Here is a 25,358-nt window from a genome sequence, read left to right on the forward strand (position 1 = left end):
CGCCAGTGGACTCTGCCTTTTTAGAGTGGCCCGCGACCGGCACCTAGCCAAACGCGCTCCGCGGAGAATCATGTGCCGGCGTCTGGGCGGCGTGGCCCGGTTGCGGGGATTCTCCAGCCCGGCCCCGGGCTGGGAGAATCCCGCCCGCCAAATGGGAATGGGAACACAGCCTGATTACCATCTTGCCCTTTGGTCAAGGAGCACGAATGGCCAATTGTTGTTAGCCCATGCTGCTGCCCTTCAATCACCTATGGCCTTTGTCGCTCATTATCACATTGAGTTGTACAACATAACTATTGAAAATAATCGAGGTAAATCCAGGAACAAACAAAGGAAGTTTTATTTCATGATCGAAAGATCAGTAGAGGAAGTGAATTACAGACCGTAATCTAATCAAAGGATTTGAATGGAACTCGTGCAACAATAGAACAAGTTGCTCCATCTGAAATTTCTTGATTAGACTAAAGTTATTTTAAGTTGCTCATTAATCCAAAATTCCAAACCTGTCCTTCATTCTTGTTCCAGGTGCTGACAGCTTTGCTGTCCCAGCAGTTCCACTAAGTTTCTAAGCAGAGGACTAGTTTCACAGCTGTCTGTACATTCAATGTGTTACTAAAGGTTAACATCAGAAGGCAGAAGCAATAGCAGAAATAAAAACAAAAAAATGCTGGAAAATCTCAGTAGGCCTGGCAGCACCTGTGAAGAGGGAAACAACAACAGCAGCATTTGTGTGTGTGTGTCTGTGTGTGTGTCGGTCTCTTTGTATACATGTCTGTGTGGGTATGAATGGCTTGATCCACTACAATTCGCATATCGCCACAACCGGTCCACAGCAGATGCCATCTCCCTGGCCCTACACTCATCCATGAAGCATCTTGACAACAAGAGCTCCTTCTAGGGCAGCACGGTGCGCAGTGGTTAGCACAGCTGCCTCATGGCGCCGAGGTGCCAAGTTTGATCCTGGCTCTTAGTCACTGTCCGTGTGGAGTTTGCACATTCTCCCCGTGTTTGCGTGGGTATCGCCCCCACAACCCAAAGATGTGCAGGGTAGGTGGATTGGCCACGCTAAATTGCCCCTTAATTGGAAAAAATTAATTGGATACGCTAAAAATTTATATTTTAAAAAAACAAGGACTCCTTCGACAGACTCCTATTCATTGAGTACAGCTCCACCTTCAACACCATAATCCCAGCCAAACTCACATCAAAACCCCAAAACCGAGGACTTGGCTCCTCACTCTCCAACTGGATCCTCGACTTCCTGATCCATAGACCACAATCAGCAAGGATAAACAACGACACCTCCTCCACGATAGTTCTCAATAACGGGCCCCACAAGGCTGCGTGGTTAGCCCCCTTCCAAACTCCCTATACACACACGCCTGCATGCAAAATTTGGCTTCAACTCTATCGACAAGTTTGCTGATGACACGACCGAAGTGGGTCGGATCTCGAACAGCGAAGAGTCAGAGTACAGGAGGGAGATCTAGAACTTAGTGGCATGGTGTAATGACAACAGTCCCTCCCTCAACGTCTGCAAAACTAAGGAGCTGGTCATTGACTTCAGGAAGCAAAGTATTGTACACACCCCTGTCAGCCGAGGTGGAGATGGTTGACAGCTTCAAATTCCTAGGTGTGCACATCACCAACAATTTGTCCAGGTCCTCCCACGTTGACACTCCGACCAAGGAAGCACAACAGTTCCTACACATCCTCAGGAAACTCAGTAAATTCGGCATGTCCATATTGACTCTTACCAATTTTTACAAATGCACCATAGAACATATCCTATCTGGCTGCATCACAGCCTGGTATGGAAACTGCTCGGCCCAAGGCCATAAGAAACTACAGAGAGTCGTGAACACAGCCCAGTCCATCACACAAACCTGCCTCCCATCCATTGGCTCTGTCTACACCTCCCGCTGCCTTGGGAAAGCGGGCAGCATAATCAGAGAACCTCTCACCCCGGGTATTCTCTCTTCATGTTCCAACAGGAGGCAGAAGAGAAGAGGAACCTATTGCTAAAAATAGAGTAGAGGTTGCTTACAAACGCCTTAGAGAGAGAGATAATAAGATTCATACTGACAATGGATAAGCCATCTTCCAACCAAAACTATTTCACTTCTACTCACTGATTCCCCCTTGAAATAACACGACCTTTACTTTCTCAAGAACATAGGAAATCAGAGCAGGAGTAGACCGCATGGTCCATCACGCCCATGGTGTTAGACATAGACATAGAATTTACAGAACAGAAGGAGGCCATTTGGCCCATCGAGTCTGCACTGGCTCTCGGAAAGAGCACCCTACCCAAGCCCACACCCCCACCCTATCCCCATAACCCAATAACCCCACCCAACACGAAGAGCTTTTGGACACTAAGGGCAATTTAGCATGGCCAATCCACCTAACCTGCACATCTTTGGACTGTGGGAGGAAACCGGAGCACCCGGAGGAACCCACACACACACAGGGAGAACGTGCAGACTCCGCACAGCCAGTGACCCAAGCTGGGAATCGAACCTGGGACCACAGTACTGACATGGATAGAGGATTGGCTGACGGGTAGAGAGTGGGGATTAAGGGCTATTTTGCAGGATGGCAGCCGATGTCTAGTGGTGTTCCGCAGAGGTCAGTTTTGGGGCCACAACTATTCACGATATACATTAACGATCTGGAAGAAAGAACTCAGGACATTGTTAAGTTTGCCGATGATACAATATATGTAGAGGGACAGGTAGTGTTGAGGAAGCGGGGAGGCTGCAAAGGACTTTACTAGGAGAGTGGGCAAAGAAGTGGCAGATGGAATACAATGTGGAAACATGTGAGATTATGCATTTTTAAGGACGAATAGAGGCACAGACTTTTTTCTAAATGGGAAAGGGCTTCGGAAGTCTGAAGCATAAAGGACTTAGGAGTCCTTATTCAGGATTCTCTTAAGGTTAACGTGCAGGTTCAGTTGGAAGTTAGGAAGGCAAATGCAATGTTAACATCCCGTTTTGAGAGGGCGAGAATAGAATCATAGAATTTACAGTGCAGAAGGAGGCCATTCGGCCCATCGAGTCTACACCAACCCTTGTAAAGAGCACCCTACTTAAGCCCACACCTCCACCCCATTCCCCGTAACCCCACCTAACCTTTTTGGACAATAAGGGTCAACTTATCATGGCCAATCCACCTTTTCTGCAATCTTTGGACTGCGGGAGAAAACCAAAGCATCCAGAGGAAACCCATGCAGACGCGGGGAGAAAGTGCAAAATCCACACAGACAGTCACCCAAATTGAACCTGGGGGAACCTGAGGCAGCAGTGCTAACCACCGTGCCACCCCAAATACAAGAGCAGGGATGTACTGCTGAGGCTGTATAAGGCTCTGGTCAGACCCCATTTGGAATATTGTAAGCAGTTTTGGGCCCCGTATCTAAAGAAGGATGTGCCGGCCTTGGAGGGGGTCCAGAGTATTTTCACAAGAGTGATCCCCGGAATGAAGAGCTTGTCATATGAGGAGTGATGGAGGATTCTGGGTCTGTACTCGTTGGAATTTAGAAGGATGAGGGAGACTTTCATTGAAACTTACAGAACACAGAGAGGCCCAGATAGAGTGGACATGGAGAGGATGTTTCCACGAGTAGGAGAGACTAGAACCCGAGGACACAGCCTTAGACTGAGATGAGGAGGACTTTCTTCAGCCAGAGGGTGTTGAATCTTTGGAACTCTTTGCTGCAGAAGGCTGTGGAGGCCAAATAATTGAGTGTCTTTAAGACAGATGTAGATGGGTTCTTTTTTTAAAATAAATTTAGAGTACCCAATTCATTTTTTCCAATTAAGGGGCAATTTAGCGTGGCCAATCCACCTAGCCTGCACATCTTTGGGTTGTGGGGGCAAAACCCACACAGACATGGGCAGAAAGTGCAAACTCCCCACGGACAGTGACCCAGAGCCGGGATCGAACCTGGGACCTCAGCGCCATGAGGCAGCAATGCTAACCATTGCGCCACCGCGCTGCCCTTTGAGATAGATATATTCTTGATTAATAAGGGGAACAGTGGTTATGGGGAGAAGGCAGGAGACTGGGGATGAGAAACACATCAGCCATGATCAAATGGCGGAGCAGATTCGATGGGCCGAATTGCCTGATTCTGCTCCTATGCCTGATGATTGTATGGCCTGCCCCACCATTCAACATGATCATGGCTGATCATGGGCTTCGGTACCATTTTGCTGCCCGTTCCCCATTTTCCTTCATTCCCTGTGAGATCAACAATCTGTCTTCCCAAGCCTTATATGTGTTCATCGATGGAGCGTCCACAACCCGCTGGGGTAGTGAATTCCAAATATTCACAATCCTTTGAGTGAAGTAATTTCCCCTCATCTCAGTCCTAAATGATTGGCCCCCGTATCCTGAGATTGTGGCTCCGTGTTTCAGATTTCCCGACCAGCGGAAACAATTCCTCAAGTCCTCTACCAAGCCCCTTCAGAATCTTGTACATTTCAATGAGATCACCTCTCATTCTTCCAAACTCCAGAGAAATTAAATCCAATTTGCTCAGCCTCCCACAGGGCAAACTCTTCATCCCAAGGTCCAATTTAGTGAATCTTGGGCGAAATTCTCCGGTATCGGCGTGATGTCCGCCGACTGGCGCCCAAAACGGCGCAAATCAGTTGGGCATCGCGCCGCCCCAAAGGTGCGGAATGCTCCACATCATGGGGGGCCGAGCCCCAACCTTAAGGGGCTAGGCCCGCGCCGGACTAATTTCCGCCCCGCCAGCTGGCGAAAAAGGCCTTTGGTGCCCCGCCAGCTGGCGAAAAAGGCCTTTGGTGCCCCGCCAGCTGGCGCGGAAATGGCATCTCCGGGCAACGCATGCGCGGGAGCGTTAGCGGCCGCTGACGGCATTCCCGCGCATGCGCAGTGGAGGGAATCCCTTCCGCCTCCGCCATGGTGGAGACCGTGGCAAAGGCGGAAGGAAAAGAGTGCCCCCACAGCACAGGCCCGCCCGCGGATCGGTGGGCCCCGATCGCGGGCCAGGCCACGTGGGGGTACCCCCCGGGGCCAGATCGCCCCGCGCCCCCCCCAGGACCCCGGAGCCCGCCCGCGCCGCCTTGTCCCGCCGGTAAGGTAGGTGGTTTAATCTACGCCGGCGGGACAGGCATTTTAGCGGCGGGACTTCGGCCCAGCAGGGCCGGAGAATCGCAGGGGGGGGGGGGGCCCGCCAACCGGCGCGGCGCGATTCCCGCCCCCACCGAATATCCGGTGCCAGAGAATTCGGCAACAGGCGGGGGCGGGATTTACGCCAGCCCCCGGCGATTCTCCGACACGGCGGGGGGTCGGAGAATCTCACACCCCTCCTCTATACCGCCTCCAATGCAAGAATATCTTTTCTTAAATGTGGAGACCAAAACTGCCCACTGTAATCCAGGTGTGTCTCATACAACTCTAGCAAACTTCCTTATTCCTACATCCCATTCCCCTTGCAATAAAAGTCAACTTGTGCCTTTTTTTAAAAATTAAATATTTTATTGAAAATTTTTGGTCAGCCAACACAGTACATTGTGCATCCTTTACACAATATTATAACAACACAAATAACAATGACCTATTTTATAAACAAAAAATGAATAAATAATAAATAACAAAAATGAAAACTAGCCCTAATTGGCAACTGCCTTGTCACAAGTAACACTCTCCAAAAATATAATTTAACAGTCCAATATATAATTATCTGTAGCAACGACCTATACATACTATACAGTATATATTAACAACCCTGAGAGTCCTTCTGGTTCCTCCTCCCCCCCCCCCCCCCCACCCCTCTCCCCCCCCCCCCCCCCGATCCTGGGCTGCTGCTGCTGCCTTCTTTTTCCCATTCCGTCTATCTTTCTGCGAGGTATTCGACGAACGGTTGCCACCGCCTGGTGAACCCTTGAGCCGACCCCCTTAGGACGAACTTAATCCGCTCCAGCTTTATAAACCCCGCCATGTCATTTATCCAGGTCTCCACCCCCGGGGGCTTGGCTTCTTTCCACATTAGCAATATCCTGCGCCGGGCTACTAGGGACGCAAAGGCCAAAACATCGGCCTCTCTCGCCTCCTGCACTCCCGGCTCTTGTGCAACCCCAAATATAGCTAACCCCCAGCTTGGTTCGACCCGGACTCCTACTACTTTTGAAAGCACCTTTGTCACCCCCATCCAAAACCCCTGTAGTGCCGGGCATGACCAAAACATATGGGTATGATTCGCTGGGCTTCTCGAGCACCTCGCACACCTATCCTCCACCCCAAAAAATTTACTGAGCCGTGCTCCAGTCATATGTGCCCTGTGTAATACCTTAAACTGAATCAGGCTTAGCCTGGCACACGAGGACGACGAGTTTACCCTGCTTAGGGCATCTGCCCACAGCCCCTCCTCGATCTCCTCCCCCAGCTCTTCTTCCCATTTCCCTTTTAGTTCATCTACCATAGTCTCCCCTTCGTCCCTCATTTCCCTATATATATCTGACACCTTACCATCCCCCACCCATGTCTTTGAGATCACTCTGTCCTGCACCTCTTGTGTCGGGAGCTGCGGGAATTCCCTCACCTGTTGCCTCGCAAAAGCCCTCAGTTGCATATACCTGAATGCATTCCCTTGGGGCAACCCATATTTCTCGGTCAGCGCTCCCAGACTCGCGAACTTCCCATCCACAAACAGATCTTTCAGTTGCGTTATTCCTGCTCTTTGCCACATTCCATATCCCCCATCCATTCCCCCCGGGGCAAACCTATGGTTGTTTCTTATCGGGGACCCCCCCAAGGCTCCAGTCTTTCCCCTATGCCGTCTCCACTGTCCCCAAATCTTCAGTGTAGCCACCACCACCGGGCTTGTGGTGTAGTTCCTCGGTGAGAACGGCAATGGGGCTGTCACCATAGCCTGTAGGCTAGTCCCCCTACAGGACGCCCTCTCTAATCTCTTCCACGCCGCTACCTCCTCCTCTCCCATCCACTTACTCACCATTGAAATATTAGCGGCCCAATAATACTCACTTAGGCTCGGTAGTGCCAGCCCCCCCCTATCCCTGCTACGCTGTAAGAATCCCTTCCTCACTCTCGGGGTCTTCCCGGCCCACACAAAACCCATGATGCTCTTTTCAATCCTTTTAAAAAAAGCCTTCGTGATCACCACCGGGAGGCACTGAAACACAAAGAGGAATCTCGGGAGGACCACCATCTTAACCGCCTGCACCCTCCCTGCCATTGACAGGGATACCATATCCCATCTCTTGAAATCCTCCTCCATCTGTTCCACCAACCGCGTTAAATTTAACCTATGCAATGTGCCCCAATTCTTAGCTATCTGGATCCCCAGGTAACGAAAGTCCCTTGTTACCTTCCTCAACGGTAGGTCCTCTATTTCTCTACTCTGCTCCCCTGGATGCACCACAAACAACTCACTTTTCCCCATGTTCAATTTATACCCTGAAAAATCCCCAAACTCCCCAAGTATCCGCATTATTTCTGGCATCCCCTCCGCCGGGTCCGCCACGTATAGTAGCAAATCGTCCGCATACAAAGATACCCGGTGCTCTTCTCCTCCCCTAAGTACTCCCCTCCACTTCTTGGAACCCCTCAACGCTATCGCCAGGGGCTCAATCGCCAGTGCAAACAATAATGGGGACAGAGGGCATCCCTGCCTTGTCCCTCTATGGAGCCGAAAATATGCAGATCCCCGTCCATTCGTGACCACGCTCGCCACTGGGGCCCTATACAACAGCTGCACCCATCTAACATACCCCTCTCCAAAACCAAATCTCCTCAACACCTCCCACAAATAATCCCACTCCACTCTATCAAATGCTTTCTCGGCATCCATCGCCACTACTATCTCCGTTTCTCCCTCTGGTGGGGCCATCATCATTACCCCTAACAACCTCCGTATATTCGTGTTCAGCTGTCTCCCCTTCACAAACCCAGTTTGGTCCTCGTGGACCACCCCCGGGACACATTCCTCTATTCTCATTGCCATTACCTTGGCCAGGACCTTGGCATCTACATTTAGGAGGGAAATAGGTCTATAGGACCCGCATTGTAGCGGGTCCTTTTCCTTCTTTAAGAGAAGCGATATCGTTGCTTCAGACATAGTCGGGGGCAGTTGTCCCCTTTCCTTTGCCTCATTAAAGGTCCTCGTCAGTACCGGGGCGAGCAAGTCCACATATTTTCTATAGAATTCGACTGGGAATCCATCCGGTCCCGGGGCCTTTCCCGCCTGCATGCTCCTAATTCCTTTCACCACTTGTTCTACCTCGATCTGTGCTCCCAGTCCCACCCTTTCCTGCTCTTCCACCTTGGGAAATTCCAGCCGATCCAAGAAGCCCATCATTCTCTCCCTCCCATCCGGGGGTTGAGCTTCATATAATTTTTTATAAAATGTCTTGAACACTCCATTCACTCTCTCCGCTCCCCGCTCCATCTCTCCTTCCTCATCCCTCACTCCCCCTATTTCCCTCGCTGCTCCCCTTTTCCTCAATTGATGTGCCAGCAACCTGCTCGCCTTCTCCCCATATTCGTACTGTACACCCTGTGCCTTCCTCCATTGTGCCTCTGCAGTGCCTGTAGTCAGCAAGTCAAATTCTACATGTAGCCTTTGCCTTTCCCTGTACAGTCCCTCCTCCGGTGCTTCCGCATATTGTCTGTCCACCCTCAAAAGTTCTTGCAGCAACCGCTCCCGTTCCTTACTCTCCTGCTTCCCTTTATGTGCCCTTATTGATATCAGCTCCCCTCTAACCACCGCCTTCAACGCCTCCCAGACCACTCCCACCTGGACCTCCCCATTATCATTGAGTTCCAAGTACTTTTCAATGCACCCCCTCACCCTTAGACACCCCCCCTCATCTGCCATTAGTCCCATGTCCATTCTCCAGGGTGGGCGCCCTCCTGTTTCCTCCCCTATCTCCAAGTCCACCCAGTGTGGAGCGTGATCCGATATGGCTATAGCCGTATACTCCGTTCCCCTCACCTTCGGGATCAATGCCCTACCCAGCACAAAAAAGTCTATTCGCGAGTAGACTTTATGGACATAGGAGAAAAACGAGAACTCCTTACTCCTAGGTCTGCTAAATCTCCACGGGTCTACACCTCCCACTTGCTCCATAAAATCTTTAAGTACCTTGGCTGCTGCCGGCCTCCTTCCAGTCCTGGACTTCGACCTATTCAGCCCTGGTTCCAACACCGTATTAAAATCTCCCTCCATTATCAGCTTTCCCATCTCTAGGTCCGGAATGCGTCCTAGCATCCGCCTCATAAAATTGGCATCATCCGAGTTCGGGGCATATACGTTTACCAAAACCACCGTCTCCCCCTGTAGTTTGCCACTCACCATCACGTATCTGCCCCCGTTATCCGCCACTATAGTCTTTGCCTCGAACATTACCCGCTTCCCCACTAATATAGCCACCCCCCTGTTTTTCGCATCTAGCCCCGAATGGAACACCTGCCCCACCCATCGTTTGCGTAGCCTAACCTGGTCTATCAGTTTCAGGTGCGTTTCCTGTAACATAACCACATCTGCCTTAAGTTTCTTAAGGTGTGCGAGTACCCGTGCCCTCTTTATCGGCCCGTTCAGCCCTCTCATGTTCCACGTGATCAGCCGAGTTGGGGGGCTTCCTACCCCCCCCCCTTGTCGATTAGCCATCACCTTTTTCCAGCTCCTCACCCGGTTCCCACGCAGCTGTATCTCCCCCAGGCGGTGCCCCCCCGCCCATCCTCTCCCATACCAGCTCCCCCCTCTCCCCAGCAGCAGCAACCCAGTAATTCCCCCCTCCCACCCCCCCCGCTAGATCCCCCGCTAGCGTAATTACTCCCCCCATGTTGCTCCCAGAAGTCAGCAAACTCTGGCCGACCTCGGCTTCCCCCCGTGACCTCGGCTCGCACCGTGCGACGCCCCCTCCTTCCTGCTTCTCTATTCCCGCCATGATTATCATAGCGCGGGAACCAAGCCCGCGCTTCTCCCTTGGCCCCGCCCCCAATGGCCAACGCCCCATCTCCTCCACCTCCCCTCCTCCCCCCATCACCACCTGTGGGAGAGAGAAAAGTTACCACATCGCAGGATTAGTATATAAAACCCCTCTTTGCCCCCCACATTCGCCCCACCACTTTGTTCGAACGTTCTTTTTAATAACCCGCTCATTCCAGTTTTTCTTCCACAATAAAAGTCCACGCTTCATCCGCCGTCTCAAAGTAGTGGTGCCTCCCTTGATATGTGACCCACAGTCTTGCCGGTTGCAGCATTCCAAATTTTATCTTCTTTTTATGAAGCACCGCCTTGGCCCGATTAAAGCTCGCCCTCCTTCTCGCCACCTCCGCACTCCAGTCTTGATAAACGCGGATCACCGCGTTCTCCCATTTACTGCTCCGAGTTTTCTTCGCCCATCTAAGGACCATTTCTCTATCCTTAAAACGGAGGAATCTCACCACTATGGCTCTGGGAATTTCTCCTGCTCTCGGTCCTCGCGCCATCACTTGGTATGCTCCCTCCACCTCCAACGGACCCGCCGGGGCCTCCGCTCCCATTAACGAGTGCAGCATCGTGCTCACATATGCCCCGACGTCCGCTCCCTCCACACCTTCAGGAAGACCAAGAATCCTCAGGTTGTTCCTCCTTGCGTTGTTTTCCAGTGCCTCCAACCTTTCCACATATCGTTTCTGATGTGCCTCCTGCGTCTCCGTCTTCACCACCAGGCCCTGTATATCGTCCTCATTCTCGGCTGCCTTTGCCTTCACGACCCGAAGCTCCCGCTCCTGGGTCTTTTGTTCCTCCTTTAGCCCTTCGATCGCCTGTAGTATCGGGACCAACAGCTCTTTCTTCATTTCCTTTTTGATCTCTTCCACACAGCATTTCAAGAACTCTTGTTGTTCAGGGCCCCATGTTAAACTGCCACCTTCTGACGCCATCTTGGTTTTTGCTTGCCTTCCTTGCCGCTGTTCTAAAGGATCCACTGCAATCTGGCCACTCTCTCCTCCTTTTTCCATCCGTATCCAGGGGGGATTCCCTTCTGGTTTACCGCACAGTGTTTTTAGCCGTCAAAATTGCCGTTGGGGCTCCTATCAAGAGCCCAAAAGTCCGTTTCACAGGGAGCTGCCGAAACGTGCGACTCAGCTGGTCATCGCCGCACCCGGAAGTCAACTTGTGCCTTTTTAATTGCTGGCTGCACCTGTATGTTAACTTTTTGCTTTCCTTGTATGATGATCACAACTAAGCTTTGTTGAACATCGCCTCTGACACACCTTTAAACAAAATTCTGCTTTTGACTTTGTAAATAACTTCACACTCCCCCACATTATAATCCATCTTGTCGCCCAGTCCTTTAACCTGTCTCCATCTCCTTGCAGCCTCTCTGTGTCCTCCCCACGGTTGAACGTTCCACCTAGCTTTGTATCATCAGCAAACTTAGGTACCTCTTTCTATGTCTCTCTCTGTCTGAGTCATGAATATAGATTGGCAATAGCTGAGGCCCCAGAACTGACCTCTGTGGTGTTCCACTGTTCACTTCCTACCAAGGAGGTGATCATCCTGTTTGTGCCCACTCTCTGCTTCCTACCTGTTAACTAACCCTCTGTCCATGCTATTATATTACCTTCAGCTCCATACACACTTATCTTGTCTACTCGCATTTTGTACGGCACCTTATTAAAAGCAAATAACCCAAATTGAAGTACTTTTAAAAAAACGTTAGTCATTCTTTAGTGTGGGGAAGCTGGGCGACCAATTTGCAGACAGCAAGGTTCCCCGACAGCAAAGAGATTATTGATCAGTTTGGATGTTGCTTCAGCAATCAATACTGACCAGGCCACTCCGGCTTTTCTTCAAATAGTGCGTGGGATCTTTAACATTTACGTGGGAGGGCAGACTGTGCCTCAGGGGTTGTCAGCCTAGATCATGCGCGCCAATTCCTGGGCTAGGAGTTTTTAGGAAGGATTTCCCTTCCTGTCAGCCAGTGGGGCTGTTTCCCCTCGCCTTGGCCTGAGCGTGGGCCATTTCTGGGAATCTCACTGAGCCGCTGAGCTCGTTTCCTTCCTCTCACAGCTGTGCCTGCACCCTCACCAACCCACGTCTGGCCTGCAGGATGACTCTTCTCAGTAGTAAAATGTTTGTGAGCTATATCTATATCTGTGAGCTATGTGCGAGTCCCACCTCACAGCGACTGGTTTGCACTGACTTTTGCAGCACTTATAACACCCCCCCCCCTCCCCTCCTCCACCCCTTCCCTGCCCTCCTCGTGAGCAGTGGTCAGGAGTCATGAGTTAAAAAGAACCATTTCTCATTTTGACTTGCTTCGGGGGGAAATGAGGGAAATATTTATCTCGGGCGTCGTGCTTCCCCGCCCGGTGGAATCGTTTCTAACCACAGAGTGGTGGCCACATCACAGCTGCTGACTGTAATCTATGCTCAGCAGGTGCTCCGTAGCCTTGGGGTTCCCTGCGACCGGGTGGGGCGGGTTGGGGGGGAGGAGGGGGGGCGGTTACTCAGAGGAGTACTGCTCCTGATTGCTCAGAATTTCCTGCTGAGAAACATGCATGCATGGTCATTGGGTGAGGATAGGACGGTTCGAATGGAAAGTTGGACAAGGTGAAGCCATGTAGCTCGTAACCTTACAGAATAGTCACCTGACACTGCTTCTGAAAACAAGCACAGACATCTTTGGGGCATGGATTAACAATAGAAGCTGCGGGGCAGCACGGAGGCGCAGTAGTTAGCACTGCTGCCTCACGGTGCCGAGGTCCCAGGTTCGATCCCGGCTCAGAGTCACTGTCTGTGCGACGTCTGCACGTTCTCCCCGTGTGTGCGTGGGTTTCCTCCGGGTGCTCCGGTTTCCTCCCACAGTCCAAAGATGTGCAGGTTAGGTGGATTGGCCATGATAAATTGTCCTTAGTGTCCAAAAAAGGTTAGGTAGGGTTAAAGTGGGGGTGTGGGCTTGGGTAGGGTGCTCGTTCCAAAGGCCGGTGCAGACTCGATGGGCCGAATGGCCTCCTTCTGCACTGTAAATTCTATGAAAAAAAAATGTGCAGGGTAGGAGGATTGGCCACGCTAAATTGCCCCTTAATTGGAAAAAATAAATTGGATTCTCTAAATTTATTTACATTTTTTTAAAAAAACAATAGAAGCTGCGATCCTAACCCACTCCCCCTGCAATAGAGGCAGAAAAATCTGAAATGATTATGTAACTGATGGATTTTCAGCAGCTTGCTGTGCTGTGAGGTTGTGCAGAAGGCATTAAGTTGGAGATGCTGCTGTTGAGTTTGCAAGCTTGATCTTTGCGGGAGAACAAGGTTTAAGTCAGTGAAAACAAGCAGTTTAGCAGGTTCCAGTCGGAAATGTCTTGTGTCCACTATGTGCTGTATCCTTAAAGCAGGATAAAAAGACCAAAAGCCTGTAAATGTAAGAAATCAGGCACTGGTGGAGTTGTACCGCAAACAGGGAGTAATGAAACTCTGATCGCTACAGGTTGACATAGAAACATAGAATATAGGAGCAATACTCGGCCATTTGGCCCTTCGAGCCTGCTCCATCATTCATAATGATCATGGCTGATCATCCAACTGACTCACCTGTTTATCCAACTGACTCACCTGTTCCCGCTTTCCCCTCATATCCTTTAATCACTTTCGCCCCAAGAGCTACACCTAACTCCTTTTTGAAAACATACAATGTTTTGGCCTCAACTGCTTCCTGTGGTAGTGAATTCCACAGGCTCAACACTCTCTGGGTGAAGAAATTTCTCCTCATCTCAGTCCTAAAAGGTTTACCCCGTATCCTTAGACTGTGACCTCTGGTTCTGGACTTCCCCACCATTGGGAACACCATCGACCCTGTCTAGTCCTGATACAATTTTATAGATTTCAATGAGATTCTCTCCTTATTCTTCTGAACTCCAACGAATACAATCCTAACCCACTCAATCTCACCTCACACGCCAGTTCCGCCATCCCAGGAATCAGTCTGGTAAATCTTCTCTGCACTCCCGGTATACCAAGAACATCCTTCCTCAGATAATAAGACCAAAACTCACACAATATTTTAGATGCGGCCTCACCTAGGCCCTGTGTAATTGCAGCAAGCCATCCCTGCTCCTGTAATCAAATCCGCTTGCTATGAATCCCAACAAACCTTTTGCTCTCTTTACCACCTGCTGTACCTGTATGCTTACTTCAGTGACTGGTGTACAAGGACACCCAGATCTCAATTCCCCTCCCTCAGTCTATAACCATTCAGATAATAATCTGCCTTCCTGATTTTACTACCAAAGTGGATCACATCATACTGTAGATGTCATTAATTTGCCCACTCACTTAACTTGTCCAAATCACACTGAAGCATCTCTGCATCCTCCTCACAGCTCACCCTCTTACCCAGCTTTGTGTCCCCTGCAAATGGGGAGATATTACATTTAGTTCTCTCGTCTAAATCATTCATCTATATTGTGAATAGCTGAGGTCCCAGCGTTACCCGACGAGTGACTGCCTGCCATTTGAATGTCTTTTGAACACAGAGAGGTATAAGAAAGGCGTACCTTTCCTTTGTTCCTTCTAGTCAGCTGTTGGCTATTGTGTCAGAGGTTACATCTTTTCCCCTGGGCTCCGGGTGTGACGAGGGACGAGAAGGGACCATCTCGGCTGGGGGTTGTGAATTTAGAGAACACGTAACTCTTTGGTTGAGTTAAGGCAGAGAGCTGGAAGGGGAAGTGCCATTTTTCCAGTGGGTTAAAATAAAGAGATTTGGGGTAAGGCCCGGGACTGTGAGAGAGATCCAGTGTTGTGGATATTATCCAGATTACTGTTTGTGTAAATCTTTGATCTCATGGTTTTAAACTAAGACATGGAATTGGATGAAAATAGACAGTTTTATTGTAGTTTAAAAGGTAAAACATGAACTGATTGGAGGGGAGTTTTGGCTTCTGTGGGATATTTTTAAAATGGGGACACAGTTGAGTAGAAGATAGATTGGAATAAACCTTTCACCTGAGCAGAGGAGTCAATAACCAGGGGCCTAGACATAAGGTAAGGGTAAGGAGGTTTAGGGGGAATTTGAGGAAAAGCCTGTTCACCCGGACGGTGGTGGGAATCTGGAACTCGCTGCCTGAAAGGGTGGTCGAGGCAGGAACACTCACAACATTTAAGAGGCATTTAGATGAGCAATTGAAACACCATGGCTGGATTCTCCGACCCTGCGCCGGAGTGTCGAGGTTTTGCCCAGTCCCCCCGGCGTGGATTACTCACCTCACACACGGCGGGACCTGACAGGTAAGTGTGCGGGGGCCGTCCTGGGGGGGGGGGGGGGGGGGGGGGGGGCGGTTGGGGGCACGGTGGCCTGGCCCGCAATAAGGGGGGGGGGCCCACGGTGGCCTGGCCCGCAATCGGGGCCTACCGATCTGTGGGCAGGCTGGTTCCGTGGGGGCCTTCGATCCTCCGCGCCGGGCCCCTGTAGGGCTCCGCCATATTGCCCCAGGGGCCGGCTTGGAGAAAGGAACCCCCGCACATGCGCGGAAATACACTGGCCGGTCCCATGCGCGAACTCGCGCCGGCCCTTCGGCGCTGGCTAGAGCAGCGGGGACGACTCCGGCGGCAACCTAGCCCCCTAGAAAGGTCAGAATTCCTCACTTTAGGGGCCGTTGACGCCGGAGTCATTGGCACTGGTTTTCCCACCGGCATTGGGACATAGCCCCATTTTTAGAGAATCCCGCCCAATAGCATACAAGGCTATGGAGCAAGTGCTGGGAAATGGGATTAGAGTAAATAGGTGCCTGATGACCAGTGCAGACACAATGGGCCTCTTTTTGTACTGTAAAAGTCTGTGACCCTATAAATCAGTTTGGAAGTGTTGTTTCCCTTTGATAGGTCCTAGGTGATGTTATTCACGTGTTCATCAGTTAACATTGCGATATTCAAATCCATATGATTTTGAAACATTGGGCACGATTTATCAACCGTATCCCGCTGGAATCGGGGCAGGATGTGGCTGATAGATCCCGCGAGAGGCCTCCCACCAGAAGTCGCGATCTGGATCCCGCCCACAATGGGCGGGACCCTGACTTTAACAGCTCACTTAACTCTGCCGACCTCACCGAGGAGACCCTAGTCGCGATACAATGGCCACGCTGCACCGCAAAAGCAGATCGCTGTGGTGCCATGTGGTCGTTGAAAGCCGCTCCCCCGGAATGTACCCGGCTCGCAACGCCTCGCCAGATTCAACGTGATCTTGTGAAACGTGCGATATGAATCCTGCCCTCAATTGGCGGGATCACCTTTTAGCAAATCTGCATATTAGAGCAAGACAGCAAGTCTGACTCTAATGTGCAGATTCCTGAGGCTTTGGGATTAAATCCCTTTGCCTCAGGAACCTCAGATGAGCGCTGTTCAGCACTGGTCCCCATTTGTGGACTGGCACTCATGGGGGTCTTCCAGGGGATCGGAGGCCTCCAGCTGCATGTCCTTTGGTTAGGGTGGTGTCCTGGCACTGCTGGTGCCACCTAGGCACCCTGGTAGTGCCACCTTGGTGCCACTGCCAAGATGCCAAGTTGGCATGAGCACTGTCAGATGCCAGGATGGCACTGGCAAGGTGCCTTGGCCGCGCGTTCCCTATTCAGGCCCCATATACAATGTGAGTCACGAGGGGACTTTGTTCCCTTTGGGGAAATCTTGCCCCCCCCCTCACTTCAACTGGGAACTATTCAGCACTAGTCCCCACAAGCGGGGACCAGGCGGACTGGCACTTGGGGGGTCTTCGAGGCGATTGTTGGCCCCTGGGTGGCTGGTATCTGGGCAGGGTGGCACCATGGCACTGTTGATGTCACCCAGGCACAGAATCACAGGAAAATACAATGCAGAAAAGGCACGTCGGAGCTCCTCCGTGCAAGAAATGCTCCCTGAGTGCGGCCTAGGTGGCCCCAAAAAAAAAAAAGTGGCGTTAAATAACGGGGTCATTCCCGGCACTTGTAGTACCAGGACCGACCCCTCTAATCCTACCGAGAACGGACTCCCTTTTATTTATTAGATCGCGCCCATAGTCTGAATCCTCATAACAGTTCAAGTGACACATCCTGACTGACCTCTCATTCTCGTTCATGTCTTTATATCCCTCCATAAACTCTGTAATTTCCTGCAAACAACTGGAAATCTGTGTTCCTCCAATTCTTCATTTTCTTCAATCCTCCATTGGCTGCCTTACCTTCAGATGCCTAGAAATTCCATCCAAGACCTCTCTCTTTTTTTGATATAAATTTAGAGTACCCAATTAATTTTTTCCAATTAAGGGGCAATTTAGTGTGGCCAATCCACCTAGCCTGCACATCTTTGGGTTGTGGGGGCGAAACCCACGCAAACACGGGAAAAATGTGCAAACTCACAGTGACCCAGAGCCGGGATCGAACCTGGGACCTCGGCGCCGTGAGGCAGCAGGGCTAACCCACTGCGCCACTGTGCTGTCTCCCCCCCCCAAAAGCCTCTCTCTGTCTCTATTATACCTCCACACACACCCACATTTAAGATACCCCTGGAAACCACCACTTAGACCAAGTTTTTGGTCACCTGATCTGGTATCTTCTTATGTGGTCCGGTGTCAAACTGAAGTCTGATCATGCTTGCGTGATGTTCCTTGGTGTGTTTACTGGGATAAAGGGCTGTTGTAGTATGACTTGAATTGCCTGCTGACACTCTATCGGCGAGACCATGCAGAGACTGCGACAACCAGGCAGGAATGTTCCCTTCCAGTCGGGGAACACTTCAGCAGTCAAGGGCATTCAGCCTCTGATCTCTGGGTAAGCGTTCTCCAAGGCGGCCTTCAGGACGCGTGGCAACGCAGAATCGCCGAACAGAAACTTATAGCCAAGTTCCGCACACATGAGTGCGGCCTCAACTGGGACCTGGGATTCATGTCGCATTACATTCACCCCCCACCATCTGGCCTGCGAAATCCTACCAACTGTCCTGGCTTGACACAATTCACACCTCTTTAACCTGGGGTTACCCCATCTCTGGATCTGTAAAGATTTAATCACCTGCTGATGCTTGCATTCAAAGCATTGTCTGGCATCTTTGAATTTGTCTATATATATGTTTCTGGAACAGACCTCTTCATTCACCTGAGGAAGGAGCAGCGCTCCGAAAGCTAGTGACATCGAAACAAACCTGTTGGACTTTAACCTGGTGTTGTAAGACTTCTTACTGTGAGAATTGGCCACTGGTGCAAGTATACAGCTGGCATCTCGTGCCCTGGATCTGTATCCTCACCTCCCTTCAGGCGAACTGCAACCCAGAGGCTTTGTGGTTCACTGTAGCGATTTAAGCACCTTTAATGATAGCCCTTTTAAAATATACACAAAATGAATGCATTTCCCTGAAGACGTGAGTTCATGTAGGTCACTGGAAATGAAGTCAGTTGCAATTGAGCTTCACAATCCCGAGTACTGGCACCTTTTATTTTATCTCAGTTAACTGAGGCTAGTTGAGGTTTAAGTTTGAGGTCTGAGGGGATCTGAAGTATGCGCTGTGCAGATTGTGGAAAAGATAGGCAGATATGTAGATGGTGAAGAGGTGTTTGAGACCCGTTTCTGGGGTGCACAGACAGTGTTCGGTGCAGATAGAGTGAGTGCCGTTGACAGATGTCTCGAATTGCTCACCATACGCCGAACAGGCTGAGTCACTTTCTCAGAAACCTGGAACTGTAGCCAGACGCAGCTCGTCAGGAAGTGATTGCCCGTGGAATTCCACCTCTCCCCCTTCTACTGCACGGCCTTATCACAAAGGCAAGTTATGCGTTACAGGAGGTTTTTTTCTTTGTGTTTGTTCCCCTGAGGGTGTGAGAAAAAGAGTTCAGCTCGCTCTTCCACTGGAGCTCAGTGTGCGACAAGGAGCTGTCGGCTCGACAATGGACTGGAAGGAGGGAAGATGGAAACCTTTTAAACCTGGTAAGTGATTTGAATCGGAGCTTTGGGAGAGGTGGAGGGAGGGAGGGTAGGGGGAAGGGTAGCCCTCACCGTGGTCGATTAGCTAGAGCGCCTCCGACCTCTTTGTGTATCTGGAACGTCCCGCTCACAAAGTTGCTGATTTTGTTTGTTTGGACAGTAATTCTTTACTTGGCAGTGTTGGTGTATCTGTCACAGGCGGCCCAAGAAGCGGATTACTGTCAGCAAGCAGAGTAGGCGGAAGATTGCTGGAGCGAACAGAAACGAATTGGTTGTTGCTAAATCTTGTGCTGCGTTGGGGAGGTGCAGTAAATGTTCCGGGATCAGGTGCAATGTCAGCTTGGATCCAGTGTGTCCCTTTTGTTGGGGGGGGGGACTCATGAATTGATTTGAATTGGGTTTTTGTTGCAGCAAGCAAGGGGATGGATTGAGGGCTTGTCCCGTCCACTCTGTAGCTCCGAGAAAGGAATGAAACCATATTGGACATGCACACAGGTCGGAATTTCCTGGCCGTTCACACTGGTGGGATTTTGCGGTCCCGCTGTTGACAGCCCCGTCCCCGCCACGGGTTCCCGGCGGCAGGGGATGCATTTAACGGGATGTGCCATTAACAACGACGGGACCAGAAGATCTCGCCTCCGGCCAGTGGTCGCCTGCCTCTCTGTCTTTGTAAAACACATGGCAGGGCGCGTGTGCGAAATGCCATTCACAGTGTTTGGAAACCAGTCACGGGCACTTACCTTCCATCATTTATTGGAATGGACTTTTTCCTTTGGGTGCTATTTCGCCATTTTTAAAAAGTGCTTATTTTGAGTCTCTGCTCAAATGTATTTGCATATCACCTGCAATTAATTGGACAATTGGGCAGTCTTTAAAATGTAATTTTGCCCGGGTCACTGTCCGTGTGGAGTTTGCACATTCTCCCTCTGTCTGCATGGGTCTCACCCCCCACAACCCAAAGATGTGCAGGCTAGGTGTGGCCACACTAAATTGCCCCTTAATTGATAAAAATGATTGGGTACTCTAAATTTATATTTAAAAAATCATTAATGAGGAACAAATTGCACAGCGTTCCTGCCCTTGATATTTCAAAATGACTTTTCTCTGGTACGGTAATTATCCGTAACCCACGAGGGACCATACACTTCACTGTCTGTCAGAGAGAGGCAAGTGGTGATATAGCTTGAGGGGCGCCACTCTGCATCAAGCATGGGGGCAAGGCAAGGAGGGAGCTGTTTGAGGACGACCACAGCCGGTAATGAGATTGACCCCACGCCATTGACTTCATTCTGTACCACACTCCAGCCATCCAGCTGACTGACTTCTTTCGGTTAGTCACTTAACTATCTCCAATATTTATTCACACTACCTGTTGTCCATTGCGCTCTATCACAGGGCGTTCCAGTGTGGTTTTCCGACGATGTCAATGACGTGGTCATCCCGTTCTCAAGACCATCACTTATGCTCTCACCCACATGCACCTTGGGGACATGACATGAGGGACCTGAGCACAAAGCCTGGCTGGCACTCCATGTGTCCAACTGAGGGACTGCCGCATTGTCAGCGGCAATGGCTTCAGCTGAGATGAGATGCCATCTACCCTCTCACAGAGCACAATTTGAAGAGCAGTGTTCTCCCCGGTGTCCTGGCCAATATATATCCCTGAAGCAAATACTTGCGATTTGGTCATCATTACAGTGCTGTTTGTGGGAGCTCGCTGTCTTCCACATTTCCTCCCTCATAACAGTGACGACACTTCAAGAAAGTACTTAATTGGCTATGAAGTGCACCGGGACATCTTGAGGTTGTGACAGGCGCTTTGTAAGCCTTTCTTCCCATCATTCCATTCTCCAACAGAGCCAACGAACCACAAAGGTGAGAGATTTCAGTTTGGTTACTTTAAATGTTCCTCAGCGCAAAGCATCACAGAATTCTAACCATGAATTCCGCTCAGCACAACTCGGGTCTCTACAATCTTTTGCGCCTGCTGAAAAACATAATTACGGCCGGTGGAGGCCCCACCCACAAAATGCCCCCCCCCCCCCCCCCCCCCCCCCCCACCCCCCACAGATTGAATTAATCACCATGACAACTTTCTACTAATAATGAGGCTGCACAATTAACACTGATTCTTTTAGGTGCAAGGGCATCCCGAGGTAGGTTTAAAATATATGAAAGTAAATTAAATAGAATGACAAAGAAGCTGGTCCAGCCTCCGATATAATGAAGGCATATTTCTTTTTAAAGTTATTTTCAGTCATTTAAAATCTTCTTCCCCACAAATGGTGCAATTGTTGTTGTGATGGAAAGTGTTTTATCTTTTTGTTTAAATTTAGAGTACCCAATTCATTTTTCCCAATTGAGGGGCAATTTAGCATGGCCAATCCACCTAGCCTGCACATCTTTGGGCTGTGGGGGCGAAACCCACACAAACACGCCCAATCCAGAGGTGTATGAGACCAATTGTAGAACCCCACTGCTCAAAGCATGTCAAATTCAGCACAGACCTGGAGTCAAACTGGAATCTCCCTTGTTGGTGGGGCTCAGTTACTCACTGCATAAATTTGTTGAGCCATTGATCGAACTGTTGGGAGGTGTGTGGGGAAGGGGAGAGTGACTCCGTCTCAAAGTCGACCAAGGATCTTTATTACTGTAAGCAACACCTTCCCGTTATGTATCTACATTGATATTCCGGCGCTCTGGGTCTTCGCACTGTAAACAATGTAGATGGGAGTTTGGAGAAAGATCAAGCGCACGCACAAATGTGGTGAAAATTGGGTCGCTGTCAATGATCGATGGAGGCTGTGGATTGGCAGTGGAGTCGTGGCAGGGAATCCCCTCAATTCTTGTGAACAATGACTTTAAATTGAGAATAAGGTGAGGTGGAATCAAATGTCGTGGGGATTTATGGGAAGAGAGTAGATGAGAAAGTCGCCTCAAGGAAAGTCAAGCTATGTGTGTGTTGCTTGGGTTTACATGAGGTATAGAGCACAGAAAGAGGCCATTTGACCAAACCAGTGCATGCTGGCACTAATGCTTAACCCGAGCCTCCTCCCATCTATCCTTATCTAAATTTACTATGATTAGCCTCTGTTTCCTTCTCCCTCAAATGCTTGCCCTGTACTTTTTAAAAATAAATTTAAATACCCAATTCATTTTTTCCAATTAAGGGGCAATTTAGCGTGACCAATCCTCCTACCCTGCACATCTTTTTGGGGTTGTGTGGGCGAAACCCACGCAAACACGGGGAGAATATGCAAACTCCACACGGACAGTGACCCAGAGCCAGGAGCGAACCTGGGACCCGTGAGGCAGCAATGCTAACTACTGCGCCACTGTGCTGCCCATGCTTGCCCTGTACTATTCACTTCGCCCAATCCCTCTGGCAGTGAGTTCCAAGATCTCAGTGTTTTCTGGGTAAAACTGAAGCTTTTTCTGAATTCCCTCTGTGTTCATAATTCCCAGTTGGGTAGTAAAATTTGACATTGTTGAGTCAGACTGTATTAATTGCCACTTCATCTGTTCAACAAATCAATGACTGCAAGGACAGGAAATTATATCGGCCAGGCTCCTGAACACTCCATGCCCACCTGAACCCCCGGTCTCTCTCCTTCCAGCTGCCTGTTACAACAGGTGAAGATTACATCATTTCGATCCTCACCCTCTGAATTTGGTTACCAATTTCCCTTCCTAATTCCCACTGGGATTTGGTTCCATGTGCATCAGCTGGCACGTGGTGCCTTGCCACAGTGTCCATTCCTCAACGGATTTGACAATTAATACTGCGGGTACATTTGATTCAGGAGGACCCCCCTGGTTTGTATAGCTCGAGGCTTCCTCAGATATTGCGCTTAAACAATTCATCTTTGTTGGGGTGGGGAGGAGGAGGTGAAATCCTTCCTGTATTTATATAAAATTGAGAGAGAAAAGTTTGAAACTGCACTTTGGTAGTTCGCGGCACAGCAGGTGGACCATCTATAGCTTTAACAGACAGACGCCACAACAGAAACTAAAGTGAGGTTTGGGCACAGGCTTTCGGGAATCTTACTGGCAACTCCTTGATGCCAGCATAGTGCCTGCTCTAAATCAAGCAATGAGAATTCTACGTTGCTTGTTATTTTGCAGAGGAGCACAGTACTGAGGGAGTGTGTTGCAGACTCAGTTCTTTGGTGGGTGATTCCAGTTATCGCTGTGGTAGGAACTGTTGATTTGATGCCGTGGCTTCCAGTTTCTGCGGGTTTCAGCCATTGCAAGTGGGAACGAGCTTACCTGTATTTTACCGCATTTGGTACGAATGGTGTTTTGGAACAGAGTATACAGTGCCACAGATCAGAAGGAGCCAGGCTATGAATCATTACAGCCTCAGCTTTTGGGGGCCACGAGGGGTGAGTGCGATTAAGACTAAGGACCTTCCCAGAGGAATGTGTGGACACTGGGGTGGGAGGAACAGGGAGTCATCGAGGACTGCTCACAGCCGTCTCTTGGCAAACCGGTATATAGAATTTACAGTGCAGAAGGAGGCCATTCGGCCCATCGAGTCTGCACCGGCTCTTAGAAAGAGCACCCTACCCAAGCCCACACCGCCACCCTATCCCCATAGCCCAGTAACCCCACCCAACACTAAGGGCAATTTTGGACACTAAGGGCAATTCATCATGGCCAATCCACCTAACCCGCACATCTTTGGACTGTGGGAGGAAACCGGAGCACCCGGAGAAAACCCACGCACACACTGGGAGGATGTGCAGACTCCGCACAGACAGTGACCCAAGCCGAAATTGAACCTGGGACCCTGGAGCTGTGAAGCAATTGTGCTAACCACAATGCTACCATGCTGCCCCAAGAGCTCCGTTAGCAGAAACTTTGGAAAAAATTGCCTGCCTCGTCTCACATTTCAGTTGTGACACAGATATATGAAGGGCAGAAAGAAGGTGAGACACGATTGTCAAAAAAAAGTCAAGGTAACTCATGGGAAGAGGTTTCCCTTACAACGCGTCTGCTTCCTATTAGTTCCGTGAGTGGAACACTGTCAGGACAGTACCATGGAATTCTAGTCCAGTGTCAGAAACCAAATCCAGAAACAAATAAATTGCAGCCATGTATTTGAATTGATGCACTTATTGTTTGTGTCTTTATCATGTTATTATTCATGAAGGTTATCCATGAAAGTCCTGCCTTAACCTTTCCCCTCGCTTAAGGTGTGGTGATCCTCAGGTTAAATCACCACCAGTCAGCTCTCCCCCTTGAAGGGGAAAGCAGCCTATGATCATCTGCGACTCTGGCGCGACTTTACCTTTTATCATGTTACACTGTTGGTTGTCCTGGCATTTATAGCCTGGAGTTTTATCTCAAATGCCAGTCTGCACAGATTGAGTACATCGTTCTCTGCCAACATCTCCATTCGTGCTGCAGTTCAATGGCAGATTGTAACAGAACAATTCAGGTGACCACGGCCTCGGGTCCTCCAATCTGCTTGTCGACCTTAGTTGGGGTTAGCTGCTGGCTTTGGCTCTGTTGATAGCGTACCCAGCTATGAATCAGAAGGTTGTAGGTTCATGTCTCACTAATGAGAGTTGAGCACAAAACTTAGGCTGGCATTCACTCTGTGCATTACTGCTATGGTGCTGCATGGTCAGAGGTGCCATCTTTCAGGTAAGATATTAGGCCGAGGTCCTGTCTGCCCTCTCAAGTGGGCGCGAAAAGTCCCGTGACAATATTTCAAAGCGGGATTGGGGGAATTCCCCTGGTGTGCGGCCAATTTTTATCCCTCAACTAACATCACTTCAAAAAAAAAAATCAGAACATCTAGTCATTATCGCACTGCTCTTTGTGGGAGCTCTCCTTCATCACAGCAGAGGCTAGACTTCCGAAGTGCCTCGTTGGCTGCAGAACACTTTGGGATGTCCTGAGGCCATGAAAGGCTTCATCCAGGCGAGCGGAGGAGGTTTTGTTAGGCGCAATGCGAGGCAACCGCAGCTTTGTCAAGCCACTATTCAGCAGCCTTCCTTTGTGACAAGTCTGCCATAGCGCCAATTTGTCTGCATGCCTGAGTAAGCTACAAGTCTTTTTATGTACTGTACTTAGTGGAAATTATAGATGACCCTAGTTTGTGGTGTGGGCTCTGAGCTCCTCAGGGTTTGGGAGTTATTATTTTGATCTGGCATTGCCTATAAAAGCAGATGTTTTTGATTCCTTTTAAAATCTCAGTTGGATTTCCTGCAGGCTTGGCTAGAAACAGCACCTTGTGTTTGATTGCACTGCTTGTCGATCAGTGGTGTGAAGGTGCAACACTGAGAGGAATGGGATGAATAAATGCCTTGTTACCAAGATGAGATTTATTGCAGTGTAAATCCGCAGCGAGTTGTAATGGATACCACAGGCGTGGGGAGACGTCTGTGGTGTATTTCCAGCACAGTCTCCCTCCAGCTG

General features: G+C 49.9%; 1 protein-coding gene across 7 annotated transcripts in view; it reads left to right on the top strand.

Annotated features, from left to right (window-relative positions):
- gse1b (Gse1 coiled-coil protein b) overlaps positions 1-25,358 on the top strand; it is a 663,364-nt gene that overhangs the window by 296,630 nt on the left and 341,376 nt on the right. For 2 of the 7 annotated variants that reach the window (XM_072517865.1, XM_072517869.1), the window contains exon 1: positions 18,673-18,932. The exons of the other annotated variants lie outside the window; for them this stretch is intronic. In XM_072517865.1, coding sequence (XP_072373966.1) covers positions 18,893-18,932 — 40 coding nt within the window. In that variant the 5' untranslated portion in view covers positions 18,673-18,892. Of the gene's footprint in view, positions 1-18,672; positions 18,933-25,358 lie in introns of those variants that run through there. 7 annotated transcript variants of the gene reach the window in all.

This window comes from Scyliorhinus torazame, chromosome 10, assembly GCF_047496885.1.
Source record: "Scyliorhinus torazame isolate Kashiwa2021f chromosome 10, sScyTor2.1, whole genome shotgun sequence".
Lineage (NCBI taxonomy): Eukaryota > Metazoa > Chordata > Chondrichthyes > Carcharhiniformes > Scyliorhinidae > Scyliorhinus > Scyliorhinus torazame.